General features: G+C 46.1%; 1 protein-coding gene and 1 long non-coding RNA gene across 14 annotated transcripts in view; both read left to right on the top strand.

The window, feature by feature from the left end:
• The window catches only part of Lclat1 (lysocardiolipin acyltransferase 1), a 144,274-nt gene extending 138,943 nt beyond the window's left edge, over nt 1–5,331 (top strand). For all 13 annotated transcript variants that reach the window (NM_001431933.1, NM_001431934.1, NM_001431929.1 and 10 more), the window contains one exon: nt 1,641–5,331. In NM_001431933.1, coding sequence (NP_001418862.1) covers nt 1,641–2,143 — 503 coding nt within the window. In that variant the 3' untranslated portion in view covers nt 2,144–5,331. The remainder of the gene's footprint in view (nt 1–1,640) is intronic.
• Nucleotides 5,332–15,355: 10,024 nt separating this feature from the next.
• Nucleotides 15,356–20,142, top strand: LOC102547438 (uncharacterized). The gene is made up of 3 exons (XR_015622832.1): nt 15,356–15,623; nt 16,292–16,365; nt 19,361–20,142. It is a non-coding gene; the product is annotated as an uncharacterized LOC102547438 (long non-coding RNA).
• Nucleotides 20,143–21,372: the final 1,230 nt, after the last annotated feature.

The following is a 21,372-nucleotide window of genomic DNA, read 5'->3' as shown; positions in this document are numbered from 1 at the left end:
GGTATATATAACCAAGACTGACAGTTCTAGAAGACTCGAAGAGCATTTGTAAGAGTGACTGTTCAGTTGGAGTTATGTGTGGGATTTGATGTGGTTGACCTCATTTCTTTGCCATCATCGCGCTACTGAGGTAAAACTTCAGCAGTGAAATACACTCAGTTTAGGTACTGATAGAGGGAGACTGCACTGTCACACCTTGGTCCAGAATATCTCTGTGCGCTCTAGCTTTCCTGTGCCTTCTAGGTATTTCCTTCCCATGTAGGAACCACTGCTGTCACACAGGTAAGTCCTGTCTGAATCATCTATTTCTGATGAAATTCAAATCCTCATCTAGTCTGTTCACTAAAGGGGAGAGAGAACTAGGGGATGGATATTGTCAAAGAACAAAATCCATTGTTTTATATAAGTAATAAAAACACTTTTATAAGCCTAAAAACCAACAGTGCTTGCCCCTGGGCAAACACTAGACTTCTGGGCCCCATGTGTACAGTTGAATGGTATCCACTGTACTCTGCAGATCTTACAGTGCACCAACTCTTTAACCTCAAAGGCCAAAATAAAATAAGCCTGGCTCCCTCTGGCACTCCTCCTTTACCACCACACCACCTCAGTCTTGTTACCTTTTATGCAGCTCTAGTCCTTTGGCTGCCTCTCTGCCTGGTCTGTCGTTAACAGCTGCACTGCTGCTGCCCCACTGCCTCCAGGATCATCCCTGCTTAAAATCTGTGGCTACTACCAAGATGTTTCTCTACCACATACAGTGTACAGGAAGGCCTACACCATACCACGTGCCCCAACCTGTTTTTAATGTCCCATTCCCAGTGTTCAACCCTGTCCATCTGCAGAACTGGCTCCTTCCCTCTCTCATCTCCTATGTCCCAAAGGGACAGTTTGGGACTTTGTGCATCCTTGTTTTCCTGACTATATTGAGAACATTTTGAAGGACACTGGGACCATGTTGGCTGTTTCTTCATCACCAACATCTGGCTTGTGACTTCAAAAACAACCTCGCCAGAACAGAATACCTATGCACAATGGTGTTTCGGATCAGAATCAATGTTGTGGTTGGTAGGTAGGTAGGTAGGTAGGTAGGTAGGTAGATAGATAGATAGATAGATAGATAGATAGATAGATAGATAGATAGATAGAATGGAAAATTTGTGTCTGACAATTTCTTCACATTTGTGATTTTCTGAGGTTCTTTTGCAGCAATTACCATGGTCATTTTAAGGGGAAGGAGAGCACGTTTCTATTGCCTTTGAAGAGATAAATGTGTTAATAGACAGTGTTGGTGTAACAAATCTTGTGGCTGGGCTATATCCTTTAATTCCTACCTCAGATCCAGCTCCCTGTGTGTATTCCTGCAGTTCTAGAATGCAGATTACCATTTCTGGGAATGAAGATCATTTCTTTCTAAAGGTCTTTGTGGTAATTAGCAAACAGGAAAAAAGGCTAAAAATGGCTGGTAAATATTGACCTAAGTACCCAGAAACACTGGTATTTTTAGCCCTTGTTTGTTCGTGGTGGTTCACTCTGTCCTGATTCTTCATGCTTGTGGCTCTGGCTTGCAGAGTGAATCAGCATTACCACCCTGTTGACTGTTGCTAAAGCGAAGCTATTTTCATCTTTCCAAAACCTAGGTAGGAACCTCGATGCTGTCCATGACATCACCGTGGCATATCCTTACAACATTCCTCAAACCGAGAAGCACCTTCTGCTTGGAGACTTTCCCAAGGAGATCCACTTCCATGTCCATAGGTATCCAGTCGACACTCTTCCCACGTCCAAGGAGGACCTTCAGCTCTGGTGCCACAAGAGGTGGGAAGAAAAGGAAGAGAGGCTTCGGTCCTTCTACCAAGGAGAAAAAAACTTTCACTTTACTGGGCAGAGCACAGTTCCACCGTGCAAGTCTGAGCTCAGAGTCCTTGTGGTCAAGCTACTGTCCATACTGTACTGGGCCCTGTTCTGCTCTGCAATGTGCCTGCTTATCTATCTCTACAGCCCTGTTCGGTGGTATTTTATAATTAGCATTGTGTTCTTCGTGCTGCAGGAGAGAATATTTGGTGGACTGGAAATCATCGAACTTGCATGTTACCGCTTTTTACACAAGCACCCACATTTAAATTCAAAGAAAAATGAGTAAGACGGTGGCGTTCCCTGTGAAAACCTAGGATTGTCACGGGAATGTCATAGTCTTTGTAAACTGAGATGAGTTTTGCATGACTATGTCAAATGTTTCTACTGTCGTCATTCTTTGTTAAAGACATTTTGCACTTAATTTTGTGGGGGAAATATTGCTATGGTTTCTTTAAAAATCTCTGAATGTAATTCCAATGCTGTGTATGTAGCAGGGGTCAATCGCTGTGAATGACTAGGGCCAGAGTATTAGAAACAATCACCAAGCTGTTGAGACAAGATGCAAGCTTTTCTGAAAGACCAACCTGTTTCTGACAGACTCAGCTCAGAGGCAGCCCTGGCACCATGAACGCCAGCCCTAGGAGATCTAAGCAGGTAGTTGTCTGCCTCCCCCACGGGGCACAGTCCATTCTTTAGTTCTTTTACACCAATCAAACCCAACAGTGGAATTGTCTTGTCTGAGACTGGTCACCATTAATAGGGACCTTGTGCTGAATGAGACAGGAAAAGACCCTCTCCTCACCTGGAAATCATAGAGCACCATCAGGCTCTCCGCTTGGCTTTTAAGAGACAGAAACCAGTGCAGCTTGCTTTTCACTCACTCAGTCCTGCCCTCCTGATGGTTACCAGGTATGACTTCATCTTTAGTGTGCACTGCTACATGTAAAGATGCATTAGAACAGCATCTGTATTCCAGACAGAAACTGGAAGGCAGTATATGTCCTAAGCATGCAGGGTGTCTACCTTCTGCCATTAGAGCTACAACGAACATGCCCACAGACAGGGTGGTTAGCTAAAGCACCCACACCCTGACAACCTTACCCTTAAAACCAAAAATGCTAAGTTAGAATGAACTCATTCAGTGATAGCAAGGACGCTCTCTCTTTTTAGTCATCTATTGAGTTACATCTAAACACACAATGACCAACTGCCTGCCAAGTATTGCTGTCTTTTGGAAGCAGTGAAAACATAGCAAACCAACAGCACCCAGTGTCCTGGGCAGGGGAATCCTGTGGCCATTGTTTCCGCTCCACTGGACTGCCTGCTCCTATCTGTGTCATGTGATTGGGGCAGAGGCACATAAGCTTCCCACTGTGTCCGGCAGTCTCAGCAGCCATTACTGCCCTGTCCTGAATGATGGCAGCGTGCATCTGCCTGGCAAGGACTTAGCTCACCAAGCACACTCTGAGGAAGCCCTGTTGGGGACAGGAGAACACCATGAGCATATCATGGTTAAGTCTGGTGTTTGGTGTTTGTGCATGTGTTGGTGGGAGGGTGCTAACTGGTGCCTCCGGAGAAACACACCAGCCCATGTTTAACTGCTCCATCGAAGCTCACTTTACTCCTGGCCGGACTTAATAGTCAGTAGTCATGCACACCTGCTCTCAACACAGCTGTTGGGCTTTATAGTTTTTAAGGTAACACACACACACACACACACACACACACACACACACACACACACACCACACACACACACACCACACATACACACACACATACACACCACGCACACGCACACACACACACACACACACACACACACACACACACACACACACACCACGCACGCACAATCTCTCCCCCTTTTTCTTTCCCCAATGAGAAAGGCTTCCTCTGAGACTTCCGTGGATCACATTTAAAGGTGGAAATAGCTAGCAATCAAAATTGCATTTGTTCCCCAGGTAAAGGGAGATGCTGTCGGCTTTGCCCACAGTGGCTGGGCTCCATTAATGGTGACGTCCCTCTCATTGTGCACCCTCAGACTCTCTGTCTCTTGTTCTTCTTCCCTTCGACCTCTTCTGATCATAGAAAACATTAAGGTAGAAAATACCTTAATTTTACTTTATCTACCCAAATTCATAATACTAAGTATAGCACTAAAGCTAGAGAATGTGGATACTCTACTTGCTTAAGAGAAATTTCTCTGAAAGGGGGAAAAACCCTTTTAAATAAAAGATTTTAAATTATAATTACTTACTTATACCTACATGTTTAACTTTGTTAAAATTGTTTATTTAATTTTAAAAATACACATATAGCTAATGCTTTGAGCTAAGAACTGCTTTAAGTCCGTACTTGAGCATCAGGTATAAGCAGATGTGGCCTTGATGGTTGTCAGCCTGAGGAATGCCCCTGCCACACCTTCAGCCAGGGCTCAGTAGCTGCAGCCCTGCTCCAGCAGACCCTGCCCTGCTCCCTGTGCTGGTGAGTAAAATGGACGGAGAAGTGCTCACAGTGCTAGTCGGCTAGTTGATCCCATTCTAGGAGACTTTACAAATAGTGGGTGTGGGTTATTTATACTGTGAACCACTTCACTTTAAAATATGGACCCATATAGAGGAAAGAACTGGCTGGGTGAGGAGTTCCCACATTAGGTGTCTTTGAAACAAACCCAAGGAATCCTAAACTTTAGTCAGCCAACGTGGCAGGGCTGTGGGGAGACTGAAAGGGAAATAGAAAAATATCTGCAAGAGCTCATCACCGAAGACTCTCCCTAAAATCCTGCCTCCCTCCGCATGCTCACAGAACAAACCCGAGAAGAAGCAGCATCTTCCACTCAACATGTTCTGATGGTGACCGCTGCACACGCAGGCCGTATGTTGGTACCCAAGTCTGAATTCTGCAGACAGGTTCCTATTTCACCGGCTCTCAAGTACAGTCACGACAAAGACTATCGAGGGAGCCTGTCGGTGTAAAATTGTTTACATTTCTTTCTATAAAATAATGTGCTTTCAGTGCCTTAGTTATGGCTCCCTTTCTTTTTCCTGTTCTAAGAATTCTATACCGTGTTCTTGGATAAAGTCTCTCCTTGTCACTCACTAGGAGAAAAATGGTGTCCCAACACCAGTCAGTGGTTGACAGAAGTGACAAAACCCTATGTTGAAACATGGAAAAGATAGCTCGGTGCTGAGCTAGTGGCTGCCTAGAGTTCTTACACTGTGGAAAACAATTGCTTGGCCACGCAATGAACTTTACACCACATGTGGCCCTAAAGGTGTCTTGTACCCACCTAAAATTTTTATTTCAGAGTCTTGGTTTTGGTAACTCATTTTTAAAAGATCATTACACGGAGAACACCAAGTTTTAAAACTAACTCACAGAATGGCCTTAGCTTCAGTGTCCACTGGGATGTTTATGAATTACCTGTAAAATGCATCCAGAATAAAGTGGAGTGAATTACATGGTTCAAAAGCTGTTGTGGTTCTGTTTTTTTGGGAGCGACACAGTAAAGGTCACAGGGCTGTTGCTCCCATTGTTGCTATGGGCTTAGCCGAGGCCATTGTTAAGGAGTAGGACAGGTGTTAAAATGCAGTCAGTGTTCACTGATTGAAATGGGGAGGCACAGTGCAGTTGAGTTCATGCCCCAGTGTCAACAACCTGATTTTCTCAGGGCAACTGTCCATTCCATAAGTGTGGGACACATGTGCTTAAAGGAGAAGGAAAGGACTCCACCCCCGTTCCTTCCCTCACCTCACTGTCTGGGCGTGTGGTTCCAAAAGCAAGCCTTAAACTAAAGTGTGACAGATGTACAAAGAACTTCATTAGCTGGAAGGACACAGCTTCAGGGAAAGTTGTAAGCTCTCCAGTGAGCACTGTGTGCGCAGGCCCCGATGTTCTCTGGGAGAGACTGTTGGTCCCAAGGAGGGGGACTCAAAAAGAACATGGATCGCAGTGCCCCTCATACCCATCTTGCCCCATTTTACTGAACCTCAAAGGCCAATCATGGACATAGAAAGCTCTCGACATCGTATTTCCTTTCAGATTAGCTTTTCCTTGTGCTTATTATTCCCACACGGAGCCTAAGCAAGCCATGTTTTCCCCGCATCTTTCTCAGCTCACAGAGCCCACTGACCTCAACACACCACTATTCAAATCAGCCCCCGGGGCTTTTTTTTTTTTTAAAGATTTATTTATATGAGTACACTGTAGTTTTCAGACACACCTGAAGAGAGCATCAGATCCTATTACAGATGATTGTGAGCCACCATGTGGTTGCTGGGAATTGAATTCAGGACCTCTGGAAGAGCAGTCCATGTTTAACCTCCAGCCCTGTCCCCAGCGCTCCTTAATGCCTACTGCACAGAGTGGACTCCTCCACCTAGCCCAGGTCCTTCTAACTGGTGCACCTCCTCGTTCTCCGGCTTCTTCTGTAGAGCCTTTCATATCCACATGGGTGCTCAAGCCGCTCGGAGTCCTCGGACCTCATCATATCCCCTTGTCTCTTCCAGTACCTGTGAAAGTGCTTCCCTAACCCAAGTCTTAGCAAATCTCATTTATTCCAGGAAATCTTACCCCTCTCTTCGAGGGAAGTCTTTCTTAGCGCTCTCCTAGCTATATCACAGGCTGTCTTGGGTCACAGTCTTTCCAGTCTCCCCTGCTCTGTATTACAAGCTTCTGAAGAGCTAAGATAGGGTGCCTCATATTTTTTTCTTTTTTCTTTTTTTTGTAAAGTCTTTTTTTTTTTCCACCCCCTGGACCTGAGGACCGAACCCAGGGCCTTGCTTGTGCTTGCTAGGCAAGCGCTCTACCACTGAGCTAAATACCCAACCCCCTCATATTTTTTTCTAATGAATGCAAACCACTCGGTCCAGCCATACACATTCTTCATAGTAAAGTTTCTGGAAGCTGTTTGCAAAGCATTGTCTTAAAACAAGTAGAGTGCAGAGGTTTATGGGTCCAAAATGAAAAACAGCAATTGAAGAGTGGAAGCTCCTTGAGTTCTGCCAGTATTTTAGTTAGAAAGCCAGGCGTGGTGGTGCATGCCTTTAATCCCAGGATTTGGAAGGCAGAGGCAGGCAGAGCCAGCCTGGTCTGCATAGTGAATTTCAGGAAAGCCAGAATATATAGGGAGACCCTGTTTCAGAAAAACCGAGTATATTTTTTCTAGCATATGTGTGTGTGTTTATAGATATTTATATACATATATTTATTAGAAAATTATTTTTGATTGTCAATATGCGTATTTTATTGGGATCTGAATGACCAAAAGTAGAAAAGCCAGCTCAAAATGTATGCCCGTGAGAAACATTTCTAATAGATCTCACCATCTTCCATTGTCACCCCTGAAGGAGAATTCACCACCATCTAATATCTGCACTGACTTTATTTTCACAATCTTGCTTCTCAAATACACTGCCCCAAACATGGTGATATACTGCACACTACACTGAGCATGAAAAACTTAAATGGGAGGCGGAGGGTTGATGACATCATCCTGAGTTCATGAAATTAGATGACCAAATTCTGCCTAGGAACCCGAAGCTGGAGTCATCTCCAAGATAGCACATTAAGTGAAACAGGAAAGGAGATTAACACATGCAGCCGTGCTACACTTTATCTAAGGGTACAGATATAATCAGGGGCTGAGCTGGGTGCTTCATGCCCATGTTCAGTCTCCCAGAGCCAGAGCCAAGAAGATTAAGAGTTCAAAGTCAGGCGTGCCTACGTAAGGGGGCACAGTTAAAGAAATCATAGCAAAGGGTGAAGCTGCTGAAAAGCACTTGGGGAGCAAATACAGTAACCTGAGTTCACACCTGAGGATCCAGAAGGCAGAGGGAGAGAACGGACTCCTGAAAGGTGTCCTCTGACCTACACACACACACACACACACACACACACACACACACACACCATGGCTTACAAGTGTGAGCAAGTACACACTGTTTTCAAATTATTTTTTTAACATGATAGAACATACATTTATGCTAAAATTAGGAATAATATAAATCATGACAAAAGAGCTACCATCTTCTGTTTACTGTTATAACAAATCACCACAAACTGTGAGGAACCCTATTTCTCATAGGTCAGGAAGCTGGGAAGTCCTAAGTTGAGAAGGCACCTGCAGGGACAGGGTCTAATGAGGAGGGTCTGGTTTCCTAGGTAACTATTGCTGTGTTTTCTCGTGTTTCGTGTCTTCCTATGTCCCCTTCAGGAGTGGTCTCTTTTATATGATGGCAGTGGTACTAACCCTGCTCATTGGTCCTCTCTGCAAATTAACAACCTCTGACAGGCTCCACTTCCTTACCTCAGCACCCTGGGGACGTGCGCATGAACTTTCAGACCACAGCGGTTATGCTTGGTGACAGGCGGAAAGTCCCAACAGTAAACATGGTCAAGACAGAAGAACTACAGGGGGCGGGGCACTGACATTATTTTATCATCATATTGTTAGCAATGACGCAAACGTATTCTCTGAAAGTACTGTATTTGTTATAGTTCCCATATTACCAGGAACTGAGGGGTTTTTTTAGCATAAAAGATACAGAAATATAACATTAGAACCCCTATAATCCTAAATGATTTTAAGTAAAAACAAACAAATTAAACAATAACAACAACAACAGCCGTGAGATCTAATTCTCTCCATTGAAAAAACTAATAACCAGCTAGTGACAATGGCAGTCTTAGCATTATCTAGTCTTATCTAGGTTAGACAGACCAGTAAATAATGGGACCATTTCGAAATACCAAAAGCCAAGGAAGTTTTCAAAGACCATCGAAGCCAAGTCAAAGGAACCGAGGGATGAACTGCAAGAGACTCCTGTAGCCACAGGGCAATAGAATGATGGTACCATAACAGAGAGGTGAATACGGGAGATAGGGTGGAACCCGGAAGGAATGACACTCCACACTCGTTACCCTCGTGGGTACATTGGACAGTTTGTGGAACCGTCTCGTTATCATGAAAACTGCCACCCAAAGGCAGACAAACGACAGATCACTCTGCATGCTGGCCTACTTTTCTATTTCAAACTGTGTGTCCAGCTGAACAGGCAGGGTAGAAAATATTCTTCCTGTAAAGAAAGAATAATAGAAATTTCCGTAGAAATAAACCCACACATATATCCATGGTCAGAGGCATTGAGTATGCATAGTGGGGAAAAGACCTCTCCAAAAACAGTATTGAGAAAACTGTATTTACGGGGAAGTGGAGAGAAGAGTAAACCCACACCTGACACCCCAACCAATGGAAAGACAGTTAAGGCTTCTACCGAGAAAGTATGAAAGTCTGAAACTGTGAGACTAGAAGCAAAGGCGTAGGACGTGGACCTTGGCAATGATTTCTTACACATGATATTCTCAGGCAACGTGATCAGAGAGTCAGCCAATCAACAGAACGAAAAGATGACCTGCAGAATCAGGGAAAACATCCACAAGCTGTACTTTTGGTAGAGGATGAGTTTCCAAACTATTTAAGAGTTCCTACAACTCAATAGGGAAATGCCGTGTGAGCCAATTTGAAATGCAGAAATGGTACTCGAGCAGACATTTTCCCAGTCTCAACAGATGAATGGCCGAGCGTCGCAAACAATCCTCGGCATCAGGTCAGGACTGCGCAGGTCAAAAGTGTGGTAACTGTCACCTCACAGTTGCAAAGACAGAGAAATTTCAACTCATGGACTCGGTGGGGATCAAAATGGCAACCACCATTGAAGTAACATGAGGAGATTCCTTTAAAAAATTAAAATTAGGATTCCTGTGAACCACCTGACAACCTTCCTCTACTTATATAGTCAAATAGCTGAAATCAAGGGGTTGGGGATTTAGCTCAGTGGTAGAGCGCTTGCCTAGGAAGCGCAAGGCCCTGGGTTCGGTCCCCAGCTCCGAAAAAAAAAAAATAGCTGAAATCAAATTGATACCCACAGTAATGTCTACTGTGGCTAAAATAGGGAAGTCAGCCCAAAACGAGATTAACATAAAACTCACATGCACACCACACAGGACAGAACTTTAGGCATTTGGAATAAACTTGGAAGACATTATGCTAAGTGAAATAAGCCAGCCAGAAAATACAAATAGAATTCCTTCCATCTAGTAAGTATGCTAAATGCTACACAAGCTTTAAACTTGCGTGGCTTACACTGAGTAGTTTTGAGCAGGTTTTGGAAGCCACCAACCAGGGTTGAGTTTCAGCAGTTGCAGCGCAATGGCCAATGCATCAAGCAAGTCTGTCTTGCCTCAGGTGCTGCTGCCCAGAGGACCCTGTAGAGAGGCTTGGGGATATTTTTCCAGGTCAGCTGCTAAAGCCCAGCTTATTAGGAACCTTCTAAGCAAATGCCAGCCCTTCACAGGGAATAGGTAGAGGCCTGTTGAATGCTTGGCAAAAACCTTCAGACTCTAATTCCACCAGTGGAACCCTCCAAAGGCTTGCTCTCCTTGGGAGTTCCTGTGCCACAACTTGGACAAGAACTAAGATTTGTAGGAAGCGACAGGGGCTGGAGTGGGCTTGGGGGCGGGTGTGTGTGGCTGGAAAAGGGAGTAGGGGACGAGCTAGAGGGATAAGCAAGAGTGCTCACTCTCCAGTCTGGCCACAGGCTGTCTACTTCCTTCCCTGAGACCAGGTCTCACAGTAGCACTTTAAACACCCACAGCCATGCCCCATGCCCAGGCCCTGGGACCCCAGGCTTTTTTAAGCTCTGCAGCTGACTCTAATTAGGAGCCAGTCTGTTGCCCTCAGCCATCAGAATTGAGACTTGGGCCTCTGGCTCCTTGTGTATAAGATGAGCATTTGGCCTTAGATGTTCCAGAAGCAATAGGGAATGTGCAAGTTGACTTGTAAATAGTTCGAGCATTACTGGATGCGAGGCACTGGCCTAGAACAGGAGGAAACTGACACGTAGGGTTCTTTGCCTTTACACCCTTACGTTCACTCCTTTCAGAAACAGAAACAAACAAAAACCCAAAAGAACAAAAAAACCAAAGCCACTGACGATGATGTGCCACCTTCCAGGGTATCAAGCCAGCTGGACAGAGGTGAAGAGAGGAGATCAGGGATAGCACCCTGTGCCAAGGCTTAACAAACCCTGGTGCCAAAGTTTGTGTGCAGGCAGGACTGACTGCCCTGTGTCCCCAACCGGTGAGCACAAGCCATCAATTCAGACACCACAAGCCTGCCTCCCCACTGCCCAGAGTGTCACAGACAGTATGATTTCCAGGAACCATCCTCAACTGACAGATGAGCACAGTTTCCCTGTGGCCTGTTAGGACTCTCTTTACTGACAACCAGGGCATTTTTGTCTCTTTCGCTAACATTTTGTCCCAAGGGTGGGCTGGAGAGAGAATCTGTCTTCTCTTCTATTCCTACATCTGGAAGACTGAAATTACCACTGGAAATGCCCTTAACTGGGGCAGCCATGGTCAGGGACTGGAGGACAGACTCGAACCCCCTGGTCAGCTCCTATTGGGTACAGGCGTTGGCCTAGAGATACCAATGGGCTATTGACAATGGTTGTGGTGGTTTGCATTTGCTTGGCCCAGGGAATGACACTATTAGGAGCGGTGGCTTTGTTGGAGGAAGTGTGTCACTGTAGGGGTGGGCTTTGAGAGACCTTCCTCCTAGCTGCCTGGAAGTCAGTCTTCTCCTATTTGCCTTCAGATGAAGATACAGAACACTCATCTCCCACACCATGTCCTGCCTAGATACTGCCATGTTCCTGCCTGAAGTCTCTTCACAGCAATGGAGACCCTAACTAAGGCAATGGTGATCAGGGGCAAATAAGGGGTTGGGTCTGTTGCCAGGAGACTAACCCCTAGCCAGGCTTTGAGGAAAAACAAGCTCGTTGTGTGTTGTTGTAAAATTATAATAAATAGAACTGTCTTTTACCCCCGCTAGATCCAGCACCGCAGTGCCCCAAGATACCTGGTAGACATCTTAATCTCAGTCAGCAAAGCCTCTCACCTGCTCTGCTCCACCCCATATCACACTGCCGATGGCCTCTCTCTGAGCTTGACAACAATCTCTCTACCTATCTAGTTTCCAAGGCAGGTTATCACCATGCCAGAAATATTCATCTCAATTCCATGGCGGCTTAGTGTCCCAGCCACCACATAATCTCTTGAACTTTAATCACCGTATGAAAGAACACACAATACAATAACCTCTGATCCAATTGATAATATATAATTTGCTCATCTAGACATACAAAACCCCATATGCGTCCATCCCTTAAGAATATTCGTAACAACCTGTAAAGGTACAGAGTGGAATCTTAACATCCACCTCCATGTTCTCTTGGCGGCTTCCTCTCCAGTCTCCTCCTTCCTCAAACTTTTCTCCCGCCTATCCTTCCTTCTCATCCAATGACAGAACTCGTTCTATCTTGTACCTGCCTTCACCTGTATGATATCCTACAATTGTGAACAGGAGAGGAGCTTGAGAAGAGTTGAGAAGGCCCTCAGTTTGCTCCCTTCCCTGCCTGGAGATGGCTTCATTCTTTTCCTGGTTGTCTAAGACCCCTCTATCAGCTGCCTGGGGGAAGCATACTGAGGACCTGTTTAGCAGAGCCACCAGGATGAAGAGGTTGCTGTGGAAACTGGCCAGAAATCAAGGACAGGCTGTGTGGGAGAAAACTTGGGCAGTCATCGGGGTCTGCCTGTGTATTCGGTTGAGTGTGGTAATCACCATCTCAAAGTTCTAATAGCATTTCAACAAAGACTGTCCCTTTCCCTTTTCCACTGAGTCTCATGATTTAGAAAACACCTGTGAGGCTGCTATTGGAGGCCTGGGAAAGCCTCCTCTGGAATTGTTGTACATAGCCATCACCTGGGATGTTTAGAAAACACAGGTGTCTATCCCACATGGGCTCCACCCATCTCCGCCTATGCTCCACCCCCGGGGAAGATATAGGCAACTACCATCTCCTCACATGATCCCCACTCATCAGGTTGGAGCATAGAGGCATGTCTCCCCAGCTCAGGGTAGGTGGCTGGCCTTTGAGAAGTCCTGTGGGGCTGTGGATCCCCTGCTTCCAGTCTGTCCTGGGTGTAGCCCTGTAGTATTGTACTGATCTACTGCTCACCAGACCCGAGGGCAGAGACTGGATCTGATTTCTCTGTGAGATATGCTAGTGCCCTAGATACACTCTGTCCCCTCTAACTCATTCAAGCTAAATCCAGAAAACTAAAAGACAAAGGAACAAAGAAACCCTCATACAAGACCTTGTTTTATCCTTAGTTTCCTCTGCTAGGGGCTATAAGATACCCCTGGACTGGCCAACACAGATCAGCTCTTTTCTCTCCAACCACAGTGGGATATAAGAGAGCAGCTATGTCTCCTGGTTGGAAGGAATCTACTGTCCCTAATCTCTGGCCATAGCTTGACAATGACACTTTTATCACAGCCCCATTCAAATCATCATTCAAAGATTTGTTAGCTGTTTTAAATGCCCTATGCCTTAAAAAGATGTATAAACAAGCCAAATTTATTTTTGTCATAGTCATTACTTTTCTGGTGTGTGAAGTGCACTGCCTGCCCGTGTGTTCTGGGAAGTCCTTCTGTATTTACTGGTGTGGAAGTCATCAGGGCTGAGCCTGCATTCCCAGCACTGAGCCAAGCCTGAGGTGGGAACAGGCTCTTGAAGGCCACATTGGGCTCTATGGTGGGGCAAGGTGCTTGGCAGAGATCTCCTGATCTTCTAGCAGCTTCCAAAGGAAAAGGATTTGGAGGTGGTGGAATACAGTTATGTATTCTTTGCAGAAAATAATAGTCTATAAAAGGAAAGAAAAATCTAGAATATTCTAGATTTTTTTCTTGGTTTTTACGCTTGAAAATATTGCTCAAGACCTTGAATAGTTTTATAAAGATTACATGTAATCAGCACCTACTGTGGCAAATATTTTAAGTACTTACATAATATCTATTATGTTTCAACATAATCCATTTTTGTGAAAATAGCTGCTTTCTGAAGCGAACAGAAGCTGAGTATGGAACGTGGCACAGTTTTGTAATTTTTTGTGTTACTAGAAGAGGAATTCCACCATCTGTGGATTATCACATGTGAGATACCTTCTAGAAAATTCCACCAGGTATTTATGAGAGGACAGGCACAAACACTGTCTTAGTGTTTTCTCAGACAGCACCTGCCCAGATGGCAGGACGCACAGGGAAACCATTGTTGATCTGAGATCCTCCCTGATAGGGAGCAAAAGGAATCTCTAGAAGGAGCAAATCAGCTCACCAATCGGACCAGGAAACAGAGAGGAGGTCGAGACGGGAAGGGCAAGATGCCCCGGTGACCTACTTCCTCCAGCCAGGTCCTGCCTTGCTTGCCAGAAGTCTGTTCAGATTTTGAGCCCATGGAGGGCTAAGTTTATCCTTTAGATGAGAGCCGGGATGACATTCCTCTCTGGGAAAAACTCCCACAGACTTACTCAGAGTGTGTTCTCAGTCCCATCCAGATGCCAAGATGGGCGAGCAACGGGAATCATACTGAGGCACAGCCAGAACAGTAAGGCTGTCAAACAGCACATAATAGAAGGGAATTACAGCTTGCAGAATACAGTGAGCAGGCACCAGCTCCAGTGGGTGTGAGGAAATAAACGTGTAAACAAACGGGGAAGGGGAAGCACTTTGGGCCGTCGTGGCATTCCAGTTAAGTGTAGGAGTGAGGGCAATTGTGAATCACCCTGTGGCAGGAGTAAATCACCATGGGAACAGCGTTCGTGGCAAAACCCAAGCACTGATTCAACATTTAGTGAGTAAAGATATATGCTTGGAATCAGGCTGCATGCATATTGGCATGGTGTCTTGCCACTAGATGAGTTTGTTATGAAGGAAAAAAATAGTCAATACTTAGCTGCCCGGAATCAACATCATTAGCCTAAGTCACGCTGATAGCACGTACGCTCTGAGAAGGGCACCTTTATCAGATCTCAAGGAAGGCTCAGACAGTCCCCAAATGGGTGACATCTTATGACCTAACTGGCCAGCACTCGTCAAAGAGGGACTGGGGAATTGTGGGTGGAGGAGGGTTAAGAGATATGACAAACCAACGCAAAATGGGATCTTGATAAAATCTGAGTGTACTCCAACTGTCCGGCGTTATTTCCTGTTAATTTTTTGGTTTTGATAACTGTACCCTGGGTACGTGTGGTGTTGCTATCTCTAGGAGCTGAGTAAACTGCCTTGAGGCTCTCTCCCCATGGCTCTTTCTCATTCCTTCCCCTCCCACCTTTACTCCGCCTGCCTGAGATGAAGTCAGATTTTCCAGGGTAGACCGTCATTTATCCAACGCTCGCTGCCCATTCACTTTTCAGGAAACATCCCCCACGGTCTTCCTATTGAAGCTAAGGAGCAAAACAGCTTGGGGGTGGGGTGGGGGTGGGGATGCCAGGCCAGTGTGTCATCCTTGGCTGGATGAAAAGAAGGTCAGAGGATGTGAGCCATGAATGGGGCCTGCAGATGTTCAAATGGAGGTGGTGTTAATCAGACAAAGGGCAGTTTGTATGAACCAGAATCAGGCCTGGCCTGTGAGGGAAATGTAGTAGGGGCCAGATTGTTTCCAATCTCTGCTGTTCAGAGGTCAAGGGATGCAGGCCTACTGTGTATCACCAACTCTTCTGTGTAGGCCGTGTGTCTGCTGGAGTCGTAGGCAGGAGTCCAGACCCTATGAGGAAACTTGACAAAAAATGTGATGAAAATCCAAGACCTTTTCTGGCCATCCTTGTGTTTAAACCTCATAGCTCTCCATGCTGGAAAGAAGGTAGGTTGAAGACGGTAAAGTGAGGTCCCTTTGCTCAGTGTTAGGGAAACAGGAGTAAACTAAGGGGTAGACGCAATTTAGTTGATAATCTCAGTCTCTTTGCCTATGTTCTCAGTTTGCCAGCCTTTGTGAATAGTTTGCTTCAGCGAGGGGATGGTTGGATGGGGTGCAGTAGTCATGAGGGAGAGAGATGGGTGCGGGTGCAGAGAAATAGGAAGGGAGGGGGTTAAAGCTAGTTCCTGGAGAGCTTGAAGGCTACAGCAGAATAGATACAGTTTATATTGTATGCAGCTTCGATGTAAGCGCATCTGCCTCTGGCTTGATGTAGCCATTACTCCAGTGCTGCTTGCTGTAGAGGTTAAGAGAGGCAGGTTCCTATGAGTCAGCTTATGTACTCAGGGGACTGCCAGATAAGGAGTGGGCTTCTGTTTGCCATGTAGTGAGATGTGTCTGAATTCCATGCTCCCTTGTCCTCTGCCAAACTTCCTCAGGCCCTCACTTACATTCCTCATTGTATGTATGGTGGCTTCTCCCTCCTTCCATTCACCTTCATGATGACCCAGGTAAAAGTTTCAGGTTCTGGACCGTACCTCACACCCACAGCTGGTGTCTGCTCCAGCATCATGGCAGAGAACACCACGCTGTGGCTAATGTCTCTGACATTCCAGGCAGCCTTGGACAAGCGAAAGGAGAAGTGTTCTACACTGGGAAAAGTCTCCACCCCAGAGCAGACCTCGATATGGTAAGCAGTACTGAGGAAGAACGTTGCCTTCTGTCTCCTTCCTCTGAGAACCTTCCTTTCCCTGCTCCCTGGACCCTGGTCCTGGTGATGGTGCTGGGCTCTGCTTCCTCACCTTCCTGTACTCCTTTATCACTCACACCACAGTTCAACTTTGGGGACCACAGCTTTGCCCTACCTGAGTGGCAGAGCCCAAGCTCAAGTTCTCATCTTCAGAGAGATAAGGTCATAAAGTTAGGGGTTAAATCCAGCTTTTCTGCAGGCAGAAAACATCACAGAGAGAACACAATCCCTGAGCACAAAGGCCAATCCGGATTCTGCACCATCATCATGGACCCATTTCATGGGCTTGGCAGAGCTCAGGGCTATTGAACCTCCCTGATCCTCAGTTTTGTTAGAAGATTGGGTTGACAAAACCCAGTTCAGGGTTATGGTATATATAATAATGATCACATAGTATATAGTAAGTGGTAAAAGCATACCATTGCCTGCCATGAGCATCTGAACTAGCACAGGGCTGTTGACCTTCCTACATCTCTGAGTGACATTTGGAAGGAGAAAACGGTAAAGCTTAGTGGGAGAGACAAGTGTGCTCTTGTCAGAGTGGCCAGTTTTCAAGCCAGCTCTCTGTTGCCTCATTCAGAAGTTCTCATGGAAGGATGGCATAGGAAGGGCGTTCTGGCCCATGCTCTCCGATCACTTCAGGACACAGATGGAGAGAGTCCCATGGCACGTAAAGGACTTTGCTAAGTCTACAAAGAGCTAATTCAAGTGGCAGAGCTGGGCCCACAGCTCAGGATTTCTGAGTCTTGAACATCCAATCTCTTGGATAGCCTTCATTTGGGTTTGGAAGATCTGAACAATGAAGACGAGTGGACTGAACTCCCCAGTCTGTCTCTGATCTCAGTGCCAGGCTGTCCAGATGGGTCCTGAAAGACAGTTGCTGGATTTATTCTGGCCCCAAGCTTCCCACAAGAGGTCTACACCTCCAGGTTGGCCCCAAAGTTTGGGCTTCTCTCGTATTCCTGATGTGATTGTCCAGAGTTCTACCCCAACCAGCACATATGGGGTCCCATAGACAGATGAGGAAGACAGACTAGAGAGACATCTTGAGAAGCCACCAGAGACGCATAGAGCACATACTTGTCGAGTTGCCTTCTACACTATAGAAGTTGGTGTCTTCATGATGAAACAGACAAGGACAAGGAGACATTATAGTTTTGTTGGACAAGGCGTCACACACAGCTCGACATGAGAACATGAAATCTCACCTCCTCTGAGGGTGTAAGGACAAGGTGAGGACAAGCTTTACACGAGAACACAGTGTCACCTCATCTGACAGTATGCTGGTCTCACTAAAAACCTAGTGGTGTACTGCCATTGTGACTATTTCACAGCTTACACCCTCTTACAGAGATCTTGTGTAAATGTAGGCAGCTGGTCACAAATACCACAGTAGAGACCCTGGTAGTCTTAGCTTGAAAGGGAAGCCTACAGAGAATCCAGCCTCATCTTCTCCAGCAGCTGTGTGCTAGAGAGCTAGCTCAGGAGACGTGGAGCTTCTCTTTAGGGAGATTCTGTATTAGTAGTCTGGGAAACTTACTCAGAAAAAGAAGGTGGACACAATTTGAATCACAAAGACCCTCCTCCTCCTCGTGAGACGCACGGCCCGGTTTCAGAGCAGCATCTGCTCTACACAGCTGCTCCAGGAACTGCGTCATAAGGAGAAGGATGGGGACTGGAGGGAATCGGGTCTACATGAGTCTCCTAGACCTTATGGGATGCTTGGTAAGCAGTCTTCAAACCTCTAACCCCAGGACTTCTAAAGCCACCTGTCCCAACAAATTCAGTCCTTCAATTCTAACAGAAGGGACACTTGAGGAAGGCAGTGAACTCACATGGGAGGTAGGAGGAAGGATAGACTAAGTGAAGATATGTACCTGACCCTGGTCCCGATAACCATTCCTATCACAGAGGAATGAGCTGTGCACAGAGGGCCTGGACCTTGAATTAGAACATTCTAGATACCCATCTTCCCTACAACGCAACTCTTTGTAGGGGTCCCAGGAGCTGTAGCTGTGGAGAGCAGGTGCCTATGTGTTAAAAGGGGAACCTCGTTTCTCTGGGAGCAGAAAGAGCAGATCCCAGTTTCACCCCTAGGTTTCATTCTGGTTTCTAAGGACTTGCTGAGTTGGCCCTCTGCAAACCAACATTGCTATTGGGTTCTGAGTCTGTCATTTGTCCCTTGTGGACTCATCATTCTGTATAAGCAGAGAAAGGGTGCCTTGGCTCTGAAATAGAAGATGCATTTCATCAGTCAGCTACTCCCTTGATTGACGGTCAGTCAGTGGCTATCCAGAGATTCGCACAGAGGATACTCTCTTCCAACTAGCTGTGCACACACAGCCCTGTGCGCACATGAGTTTGAAGAGGATGGCTTCTTGGACCTTTCTTGTGGACTCAAAGCTATTCCCTTCAGCCATCCACCATCCCTCCTCCATTTTGCACTTTGTTCAACTCTTACCCAGAAATCTCCACATGAAACCCCAAGCTCTATCTGCTGCCCTCAAGGGTGATTTGCCCATGCTAACCAGTGCCCTTTGCCTTTCCAATATCTTTTCTTAGATCTCATAGCACTGGGAGGGTTTGTGTTCTTATTTCTCTAGAGAGCAGTAAGAACTTTATGGACACATTTTATCTTTACAGAGGTAGCACTGCAATCCGTACACAGTAGGAGCTTAATTACAGCTTGGAATAAAAGTATACCTTAGTGGGGGAAAGAGCTGCTTCCACCATACCTGGCCATGGGGCTTTGTTTTCTTATCTCATGGAGGTGGGAATCTCTGGATAGGTACCTTCTGGTAGGTCTTATCCTGAAAACCTATTGGTCTTTTAATATTCCTAAGAACAGTAAGTGAATACTGATTCTGTGTATTTGCATAGTGAACCCAGTGTCTCTGCCTTTCTCTTGATTCTTATCTAAATTTCCTCCACACAGGGAGAGCTGACCAGATGGGCAGGCGCTTTGTCTTTGTAGAAGCTCATTTCTGAATGGCCAGCAACCGTGCAATGTGCAAATCCCAGAGCTCAGCAGTGGAACACGGCAGGCCGGAGCAAGAGATGAGGCCCACGTGCAAAGAAACAAGGACCACTGTCAGCTAGAGGAATTCTCTAGATCCTTCCAGATACCGTGTTCAAAGCTCAGATTCTGATATGAAGGCATTTCTCAGCCCTGCATGTGGGAGTCATTTCATATCCAGTTCATACACCCCCACCCCCAGGTTTTCTTATGCCTCTGTCCTCCTTCAATGGATCTGGCTGCATTCCCTGCTCCTCAGCGTCTCAATGAGAAGCAGGCAGAGAGACTCCTGTGAACTCATTTGCTCTCCCAGTTCCCTCTGCACCTGCTGCCTCCAGGGCAGTGAATCCAGCCGTTTCCACAGCAAACAGTCATAAACAGCCGGAAGCAGTCCAGCACTTCCGGCGCAGAAGCAGGGTGGGGAGTAACTGCTTTGGCAGAGTCCATTTTCATACAGATGTTCTCATCCAGAAAACCGGAGACTGCAGAGCATGAAGTGGGTCGGGTTGCAAATGACAAGGCCTGCGAAGTGCATTAGGCTGAAGTTCAGACGATGACTCAGAGCTTCCTCAAAGATGACCTGCACCTCACAGCACGCCAACTGGGGGCCAGAGGTTTGGGAAAGGCGGGACACAGCTGAGGAAACTGAAACTGAAGAGGCCCACCCTGGTTGTGCAAACAAAGACCCAAACATACACCTACTGTGGTATCGGTCCATTCTATTGCTGCAACAAAACACCATGATCAAAATCCAAGTTTGGTTTTCGTTTTGCCCAAGTTTGGGGCAGAAAGAGCTTATTTGGTTTACATTTCCATATTGCTGTTCATCTTTGCAGGAAGTCAGGACAGCAACCTAAACCCTCTGCTGATGCAGAGGCCATGGAGGGGTGCTGCTTACTAACTTGCTCCTCACGGTTTGCTTAGCCTGTTTTCTTATAGAATGCAGGACCAGGGACGGCCCCACCTACAATGGGTTGGGCCGTTTCCCATCAATCACTATGAAAATGCCTTACAGGTCTGCCTATAACTGGATTTGATAGAGGCATTTTTCTTAATTGAGGTTCTCACTTTGCAGATAACCCTACTTAGTGTGTCAAATTGATACAAGGCTAGCCAACACGAGTGTGTGTGTGTGTGTAAGTTCACATGTGGATCCTCAGAGCCCATGATGATTAACCTTCATTGTCAACTTGACTGGATTTAGAATCACCATGAAACATACCCCTGGGCCTATCAGGGTGTTTCTAGAAAAGGTTAACTGAAGAGTGTGCAGTACACTTTCACGAGCTGGGGTCCAGATTGGATGAAAAGGAGACTGTCAGTTGAGCGCCAGCATTCATGTCTCCTTGCTTGCTGATAGAAACAATGTGCCAATGTGACAAGTCTCCACATATTTCACCTGCTGTGTCTTCCCTGCGTGACAGATCGTATCTCCTTGAACTACGGCTCTGTCCTGTCCTGAGATGGTTGGCTATTATTGTCACCCCAAGGCAGCTAGAATTAGCTGGGAAGAGAGTTTTAGTAAGCAGTTACCTTAATCAAGTTGGCCTGTGGGTATGTTTTTTGGGCACTGTCTTGTCCAATTTGGGTGACATCATTCCCTAGGAGTTTGGGGTCCTAAATTATACAAGAAAAAGCTAGACGAGGGAAAGTCGGCAGCAAGATGGATTCATTTCTCTCTGCTATTGACTGTGGATATGACTAGACAGGACAGTCATTCTCCGTTTTCGCCTATACCTCAACACTTCCTATAATGGCCTGGACCTCTATGGCTTTTGTGGGGAAACTGCCACTAGGTCTGCATTCAGGAAAGTTTTCTCAGACTTGAAAAATCTCTCAGTTGTAGACGACAAGTCCAGAGAGAAACTCTTGAATGAGAACTTGCCAGGGGAAGGGCCCCGCAGAGACAGAAGCAGGTGCCTGGAAGGAAA

The sequence above is a fragment of the Rattus norvegicus genome, chromosome 6 (assembly GCF_021556685.1).
Source record: "Rattus norvegicus strain SHRSP/BbbUtx chromosome 6, alternate assembly SHRSP_T2T, whole genome shotgun sequence".
Lineage (NCBI taxonomy): Eukaryota > Metazoa > Chordata > Mammalia > Rodentia > Muridae > Rattus > Rattus norvegicus.
Note: the sequence above shows the minus strand (reverse complement) of the source record. Positions and strands in the feature narration are given on the sequence as shown.